Source organism: Dendropsophus ebraccatus, chromosome 1, assembly GCF_027789765.1.
Source record: "Dendropsophus ebraccatus isolate aDenEbr1 chromosome 1, aDenEbr1.pat, whole genome shotgun sequence".
NCBI lineage: Eukaryota > Metazoa > Chordata > Amphibia > Anura > Hylidae > Dendropsophus > Dendropsophus ebraccatus.
In genome coordinates, this window is record NC_091454.1 from 226,772,554 (window position 1) to 226,782,225 (window position 9,672).

The window sequence follows — 9,672 nt, forward strand, 5'->3', positions numbered from 1 at the left end:
AACTCATAGCAGATCCAGTTCAGGCTGGGGGTTACATCAGGGGACAGGACTGTGGAGGTAATCTCTCTATAGCTATAACCCCTCTCTCCCTTGACAGAGAGTGCTGCATGTATGTGCCTACATCTGCCCTGCTCATTCCTCCATGCTCCCTGAAGTCTCTGTCAGCCCTTGTGTTTCCCATCCTTGCCATTAAGGGGATACGCAGCTCCATCCTATATCTACAACCTGCTGCTGTGTTATCAGGGTTATGGAGTTACTATACATTATACACCACATGCTGCTATACTGTACAGTAACTTATATATCACATATCCAGCTGCTGTGTTATCAGGGTTATACAGTTACTATACATTATACACCACATACTGATTGCTATACTGTACAGTAACTTATATATCACATATCCAGCTGCTGTGTTATCAGGGTTATACAGTTACTATACATTATATACCACATGCTGCTATACTGTACAGTAACTTATATATCACATATCCAGCTGCTGTGTTATCAGGGTTATACAGTTACTATACATTATATACCACATGCTAATTGCTATACTGTACAGTAACTTATATATCACATATCCAGCTGCTGTGTTATCAGGGTTATACAGTTACTATACATTATATACCACATGCTGCTAAACTGTACAGTAACTTATATATCACATATCCAGCTGCTGTGTTATCAGGGTTATACAGTTACTATACATTATACACCACATGCTGCTATACTGTACAGTGACTTATATATCACATATCCAGATGCTGCTGTGTTATCAGGGTTATACAGTTACTATACATTATACACCACATGCTGCTATACTGTACAGTAACTTATATATCACATATCCAGCTGCTGTGTTATCAGGGTTATACAGTTACTATACATTATATACCACATGCTGATTGCTATACTGTACAGTAACTTATATATCACATATCCAGCTGCAGTGTTATCAGGGTTATACAGTTACTATACATTATGCACCACATGCTGATGGCTATACTTATAACATATCCAGCTGTTTCTAAATCTTTGTTCCATATGATTTACATGTTATTCAGAAAAAAAAAAAAAAAAAAACATTATTTTTGGAGTGGGGAACCAATTGTTAGCATTTCAGTGATTTCTTATGGGAAGTTTGGCTTTGGCTTAAGAGTGTATTTGGATTACAAGCACAGTCCCAGAATGAATTATGCTCCTAATCCAAGGCACCACTATAATCTTCTTTCCACCATACCAACAGCAAAGCTAAACTTTTGTGGTCTAAATATCATTGACCATTTATTCTGTGACCTTGTTCCATTAGTAGAACTTGCCTGTTTTGACACTTTCAGTGTTCAGTTAGAGATTGATGTTACTAGTAGAGATGTGAGACTGGTGGAATATTCGAAAGCTCAGAATTCAATTCGAATAGATCGGGATGTTCGATTATTTTACCAAATATCGAACCCCATTAAAGTCATGGAGAAAAAATCCTTGTTTCTTGGAAACCTAAATTTGACCATTTGGAGGTCACCAAGTCCACAATGACACCTCGGGAAATGATCCCAACACCTCTGGATGCAACTGGGGCAGCAAGGAAGCAGTATTACACCATCACATGAAGCGGTATTAGCAGTCCCCATGGAACCAAACCTTCTCCTATGTCACTATCCTTACCTTCCAACCCTGCCCCTATGTCACTATCCTTTCCTACCAAACCTTCTCCTATGTCACTATCCTTTCCTACCAAACCTTCTCCTATGTAACTATCCTTACCTACCAACCCTTTTCTTATGTCACTATCCTTACCTACCAAGCCTTCTCCTATGTCACTATCCTTACCTACCAACCCTTCTCCTATGTCACTATCCTTACCTACCAAACCTTCTGCTATGTCACTAACCTTACCTACCAACCCTTCTCCTATGTCACTATCCTTACCTAGCAAACCTTCTGCTATGTCACTAACCTTACCTACCAACCCTTCTCCTATGTCACTATCCTTACCTACCAGACCTTCTTCTATGTCACTATCCTTACCTACCAGACCTTCTCCTATGTCACTATCCTTACCTACTAACCCTTCTCCTATGTCACTATCCTTACCTACTAACCCTTCTCCTATGTCACTAACCTTACCTACCAACCCTTCTCCTATGTCACTATCCTTACCTACCAGACCTTCTTCTATGTCACTATCCTTGCCTACCAGACCTTCTCCTATGTCACTATCCTTACCTACTAACCCTTCTCCTATGTCACTATCCTTACCTACTAACCCTTCTCCTATGTCACTATCCTTACCTACTAACCCTTCTCCTATGTCACTATCCTTACCTACCAAACCTTCTGCTATGTCACTATCCTTACCTACCAAACCTTCTGCTATGTCACTATCCTTACCTACCAAACCTTCTGCTATGTCACTATCCTTACCTACCAAACCTTCTGCTATGTCACTAACATTACCTATCAAACCTTCTGCTATGTCTCTTACAAAAATATTAAAAAGAATTGGACCCATACAAGACTCTTGTGACCTGTCTCTGCTCGGAATATATATCATTGCTAATAACTCTCTGATATATACCCTTCACCAACCACAAATCGACTGAACTATCCAGGGATTAAGTCCAATTGGAATTGCTCAATAATCCACTAGCTTCTCTATAAGCTTTTTATGGGGAATTATATTTAAGGTGTTTTCATCTCCACAATGATGTCATAGAACACTAAATGTTTTATATATCCTTATAAATAATCAGGATTTTCAGGATCTGCTAATGACTTATAGATGTATCTCCATATTCCTCCACTGACCGTCACACCGGAGACTGATCAGACAGGAGCAGAGATATCTCCGGGGAGTTCTTCTACCTGCTCCCTTGTCTTCATCTTGTAGATAAATATCGGCAGGTACTGTCTCACATTCAGGGGTCTAACCTGTAGAAGGAGATTATACTGTTGTCTCCCATGATCATCAATCCCTCCAAGAGAGCTGTGATCTATAAGAATTATTAAGGTGAAAATGAATGTCAAGTTCAAAGAAACATCTGATGTGCGTAAATGTCTATAACATTACATAGAAATGACTTCTTAAAGTTAAAGTGTTTGATAGCATCAAAACCATAATATTAGGTAGGTCTCTATGATGGTGCCAAAACATTTTTTAGCTTTCAAGTCCTGGACTTTACAAGGACCTCTCCTCTGAAGGTATTGGTGGTGTCTACATCAAGATATGAACAGCAGATCCTGTAATGTGTGAGTTGGGACCTACATGGTTTCTCCAGCACAACAAACAGATGATCAGTTAGATTGTAATCTAAGGACTTTGGAGGTCACTAAAGTGATCCCTTTGTCATGTTCCTCATTCTTAAGACTTGTCTGCAGTGTGTCCAGGGCATTATACAGCTAATAGAGGCTACTGCCATTAGGGGATCCCACAGACATGAAGGGGGGGGGGGGGGGGGGCTTGGTGTGTACAATAGGTTGGTGGTACATGCCACAGTAACATCCACATGATGAACATTACCTATTACCCTGCCACCTTTGGTTTGTCTTTTTCCCATAATGCATCCTGGTTTCATCTCTTCTCGAAGTCAGTAACATATCTGATTTTTCAGACTAGGCCACCTTCTTGCATGGCTTTACGCTTAGTTTTTATGTTCCTCTGCCCATTTTTGGCACTTTTGGTTGTAGACAAGGATCAGCATTGGAGCTGTGACCCGTCTGCTGCTACAAAGTTAAAAACACAGAAAGATTTGTAATTTAATCACTGTGAAATAATATAATGATATAGTTATAGAAGCGAACAGAACTTGATTTATGTTTTTTCAAGTCATGTACGGTATATGGACCACTCTAAGTCTTGTGTCATTCCTTTTTTTATTTTTTTTTTTAACTGTTGTCGTGTTCTACATACAGGAGAACAAGACGGAGGTCACAGAGTTCCTTCTCTTAGGATTTCGGGTCAATCGAGGATTTAGACTTTCCCTCTTTTGTCTGTTCCTTATGGTTTATTGGGGGACAATATGTGGGAACCTCCTGATCATCATCCTGGTGTCCACCAGCAAGATCCTCCACACCCCAATGTACTTCTTCATCTCACAGCTCTCTATCAGCGACATCTTAATATCTACAGATATTGTCCCCAACCTGCTCCACATTCTACTGAATAACGGGGCCACCATTACTTTTATTGTCTGTATCACTCAATATTATTTTTTCTGCACCTCGGAAATGTTTGAATGTTTCCTCCTGGCTGTGATGTCTTATGACAGATATGTGGCCATCTGTAATCCCCTCCGGTACTCCTCCATCATGACAAGTGGACATTGTGTGATATTGGCTGCCATCTGTTGGCTGTTTGCATTTTCTTATACTTTGGTTTACACAATAACACTGGCAAAGCTAAACTTCTGTGGCCCAAATGTCATTGACCATGTATTCTGTGACATTGTTCCATTACTAGAACTTGCCTGTTCCAACACCTTCATTGTTCAGTTAGAGATTGATGTTACGGGTACTCCAGTCATCTTTATTGCAACTACAATCATTGTAGTGTCTTATACTTATATAGTATCAGCAATCCTAAGGATCTCATCCAGTACTGGTAGACAGAAAGCCTTCTCCACCTGTAGCTCCCACCTCATTGTGGTCTCCATATTCTACTGGACGCTGTTCAGTGTTTATATTGTCCCAACAAAAAGCCAAACACACTCAATGAGTAAAATCCTCTCCCTGCTATATACTGTGTTTACTCCGTTGGTCAACTCCATTATTTACAGCCTGAGGAATGGAGACATTAAAAAAGCCATACAAAAATATACAAAAGTGGTTGATCTGATAAAATAAATAGAAAAAAGACCAGATTTTGTGAACATTGTTATTCTTACACCTTGTAGACTAATGATTATCAGCTCCCACATGTCCTGCTTTTATTTTCTTTTGTGGATTATCTGTTTGCCTCGGTGGTATCTTGACTTTCCTTACTAGTGTGATGCTCCGACTCATCAGACTGATAGAGGCTTCAACCACATTAAAGGAGTAGTCCAGGGTTGACCTTTTTTTTTTTTTCTTCAAAAGAGTCAGGGAAGAGGTGGCTGAATATAACAACATTCACCTACTTACCCGGCTTCATCACTGGAGTCTGCTGTCCTACACTCTTGTTCCCAGTCCACTGAGAGGGGACCTGGGTTTCAACGTGTAGTGACTGAGGTCCCTCCTCCGCCGCTGAGTGGGACTGGTGACTGAGGTCCCTCCTCCGCCACTGAGTGGGGCTGACACGTCCATGAGGACATCACAAAGAGGACAGTGGACTCCAGTGCTGAAGCCAGAGAGGTAGGTGAATGCTGTTATGTTCAGCCACCTCCTCCCTGACTCTTTTGAGAAAAAAAAGCCTGACCCCAGACTTTTCCTTTAATGACACCAATGAGCCCTTCCATCACTTCTGAGAAGAAAAGTGATCTTTGGTGTAATGGATACTGATGAACTATATGCAGTGAGCTAAGTCACAAATTAGTGAGGCGCTTACTGCTACCATCTGATTTTTTTTAATGGGGCAGATTACACAAATGAGCAGTGCATCCTGTGTCCACATGACAATTGAAACACTGTTGACCATAGCACAGTGAAGTGTAAATGTAATCAATAGTGCCGCCAAAGCTGTTATTGGTTAGCATCACACACACATATTTCCGGTTTCTAAGTGGACATTTAAATACTGTTATCTGCGACACTGTCAACAGGGTAGTTGTTATTTAATTGATAGGAGAAGAAATAATGAGTTCTATTTTCATTAAATCTTGTAGCTATATATATATATATATATATATATATATATATATATATATATATATGTATTGCCCTAGCATTGATTCCAGTGCCCAGGCTGACAATTAAGCATGAGTGGCCGGGAGGAGCGTGGAGGCAGCATGGCGACATGCCATCACGGCTCTGCCACAGTGTTTAGGTACACGGGGGCCAGGGCCAAGGATTAAAAGTTTTTTAAGCCTCCCTACCTCACAGCTATAAGGTATCGGGGTGGGATCACACCGCACCAGAGAGGTGATTGGTTCTTTATAAGGAAATTTTTAAAACTTTGAAAGAAAACTTAGAAGACAAGTGCATCACAATAAATTTGAATATCATCAAAAAGCCCCCCTCCCCCCCAGTAATTCAATTATAAAAGTGAAACACCTATGAAGTATAAAGTCATTACAAACAAGGTGAATGTTTTCTAGTTTAGCGGGAACTATTAACAAGTTTGGCGAATCCAACCTGCTGATAGCCCCCTATTGTGCATGGGGTGCTGAGGAAGGTCTTTTCCATTCCTCCTCTGCTGTTAGCAGTTTAATCCATTGTCTGGAGCACCGTTAGGAGTATTGCCCCACCCGCTAGCACTGATCCAGCCCGCCGGCTCCATTGATTATCATTAGGAGTGAGCCAGATCGGTGCTATGGGGTGGGGCACTGCTCCTAATGGTGCGCCAGACCAAAGATTAAACTGCTAAGAGCATGAGAATGGCACAGAAGAGGAAGGTAAGAGACCTACCTTCCTCTTTGGCACTCTGTACAATAGGGGGATATTAGCAGGTTAATAGAATGGTAAATGAGGTCTGAGGAAGAGACCCCAGTAGTCTTGAAATGTGTTACTTATGAATATATCCTGAATAAACTTCTACACATATATGGTCTGCGCAGAGGAGCTCCTACTTTGTTTTGGATATTCTGAGCTTGATCCGCATCTCAAGGGCTGACGATTTCCAGCTGCTACAATCCCGTATGAGATTTGTCATCCATGCTTTGTAAAGTTGTTTGCGACTTGGCACAACCACACCAGGTGAGCAGCAACATATTTGCGAGGCTCACCTACTGCATAGAGGGTGTCACCCTATGAGGTGCTCTGCCGCTTTTTTGTTTACATTTTCATTGTTATGTTGTTTTTTTTTCCCCCATATAAAAAATAAAAGATCTGAGCAGTCATGTTTACTTGATGAGAATCTGCTGGATATGGGATTTATGTTCTTACCATCTAATCCCCTCTCCTGGAAGTTGACTCAACTACCCCTAACACCACTTTCTGTTAGATATGGGGAGACTTCAAGTGAAACCACACAGTCCAAAACTGATTACAGAGCCTGCTCTGAGAATCCAGTTGCCACCTATTGGATTCCATTTCCTCAAGAGTATATTTTCTATCATAGAATCTTTATGTCTCCTAATCTGGAGAACCTTAAGACTAAAAGAATAAAGCCTGAAATTCTGCATAGACATAGACATGCCCCCTCTCTCCTCTTGCCCTGGACCTCTTTCCTGCCCAAAGCAGTTTATTTAAGAGTGCTTCCAAATTCCAAATGTCCGTCCGGCATCCATATCAACGCCACCTCTAGCAAATATAATATCCCAGGTTGTATGATCATCTTGATAAGCGCTAACCTTCCTGACATATCCAGTGGTAACTTAATCCAGGCCCCAATTTCAATTCCAAGTAGAGTTGTGTGTGTCTTTAGATGTTGTACCATACCAGGTGACTTCTGGCCCCTTCACACAGAACAGTAGGAATTCCCTGTCACAAATGACCAGAAGGGCCGAAGATGTAATCCGAACTGTTGGAACATGTCCGCTGTCAGAAGTACAGGCCCGGGGTGCCATTTACCATCACTGTACTGATGTGGGGTAATAATAGGAGAGGGCCAGAGTGCTCCTTTATAGGGAACCAATTAGCACAATTGTGCTGATATGGTTTTCAGCTGCACTACCAACCACTGAGTATAGGATGGTGGGAAAGCTGGGTGACCACATCATACTGGGTACAAGATGCTGGAAAGCTGGGTGACCACATCATACTGAGTACAAGATGATGGGAAAGCCGGGTGACCTCCTTCATACTGAGTATAGGATGCTGGGAAAGCTGGGAGACCACATCATACTGAGTACAAGATGCTGGGAAAGCTGGGTGACCTCCATCATACTGACTATAAGATGCTGCAAAGCTAGATGACCTCCATCATACTGACTACAAGATGCCGGGAAAGCTGGGTGACCACATCATACTGAGTATAAGATACTGGGAAATCTGGGTGACCTCCATCATACTGACAACGAGATGCTGGAAATTTGGGTGACCACATCATACTGGGTACAAGATGATAGGAAAGCTGGGTGACCACATCATATTGAGCATAAGATGCTGGAAAGCTGGGTGACCTCCATCATACTGACTACAAGATGCCGGGAAAGCTGGGTGATCACATCATACTGACTAGAAGATGCTGGAAAGCTGGGGGACCTCCACCATACTGAGCATAAGATGCCGGAAAGCTGGGTGACCACATCATACTGAGTATAAGATAGTTGGAAAGCTGGGTGACCTCCATTATACAAGATGCTAGGAAAGCTGGGTGACAGCCTGTCATGATTGTGCCTGAAAAGACATCAGTGTCCCCCTCTGCGGTGAAGATCAAACCTCTGTGCCAAAGACTGTGCTTTTGGCATTAAGTCTGTTCCTGGTTTTCTTCTGTTCTTTGCTTATGTCTTCTGTGATCCGTTCCATGTTTTCTCAGTTCTCCCTGCACTTTCCTTGCTGTGGTCTGTTCACTAATTGTCTCTGCTGTGTTCTGATTGACAGGTCTCTTCACCTCTGGCTTTCTGTGATTCTCTTGTGTGTTTCTCCTGCTCTACCTATCAGCTTGGAGTCCGGGACTTCTGTTCCTTATAGCCTGGTCTCTCCCTTCAGTCTGGGCTCTTGATAGCTTTGTCTAGCTTGTCTGCTTAGCTAGGTCCAGCCTTTTTTGCCTTCAGTCTGTATTCCTGGTTTTCTTATCCCTTTGCTTGTTTCTTGTCATTCTTTGGCTTTTAGTTTGGTGTCTTGCTTTGTCCTCAGTGTATCTTGCTTAGCCTTAAGTTTACTTTGCTTAGTCCTCAGTGTGCCTCGCTTAGTCCTCAGTGTTCCTTTCTCTGTCCTCAGTTCATATTGTTTCTGTCTCTGGCTTCTGTTTCTCCCTTTGCTGTGTCTATTTGCCTGGTATTGTGTCTAGTTCCTAGTGCTCTTTCCTAGTATCTCCTTACCGTGTGTATTAGTGATTCTGACCTCCTGGATTTCATTACTTCGACCTTCCTTGTGCATTCTGGCTTTGTACTTCTGCTGCCCGTTTGTTGCCAACCTTGCCCGCTGACTATTCTTTATTGCTTGTTTTGTGTTTGCACTTACTGCAGCGTAGGGAACGCCGCCCAGTTGTCAGCAGTTATTTAGAGCTGTTGTGGCAAGTAGGTAGGGACCGTGTGGGGTGTGTTAGTCATAGGGTCCACTTGTCCAGTGTCTTTGTTCCCCAGGGCCCTGACACCGCCATTATACTGCATACTATACAAGATGCTGGGAAAGCTGGGTGACCACGATTATACTGACTACTATACAAGATGCTGGGAAAGCTGGGTGACCTCCATTATACTGACTACGATACAAGATGCTGGGTGACCTCCATATACTGACATCCGTTATTTTGCGGTTTGTCCACCGGTCAGTACAGTAATGGCTGTCGGTCTATTATTCTAGGTCAGGTGACTGATCGCCCTTTGTCTTTAACCTCTTAAGGATGGGGCCACTTTTCGTTTTTGCGTTTTATTTTTTTCCTCGTGTTTAAAAGGCCATAGCACTTGCTTTTTTCCACCTAGAAACCCACATGAG

The 9,672-nt window shown here is 42.2% G+C and overlaps 1 protein-coding gene across 1 annotated transcript; it reads left to right on the forward strand.

The window, feature by feature from the left end:
- The first annotated feature begins 1,191 nt into the window (after positions 1-1,191).
- Positions 1,192-4,842, forward strand: LOC138785807 (olfactory receptor 5G9-like). The gene is made up of 2 exons (XM_069962144.1): positions 1,192-1,374; positions 3,913-4,842. The coding sequence occupies exons 1-2, from the start codon at positions 1,192-1,194 to the stop codon at positions 4,840-4,842; spliced, it is 1,113 nt and encodes a 370-aa protein (XP_069818245.1).
- Positions 4,843-9,672: the final 4,830 nt, after the last annotated feature.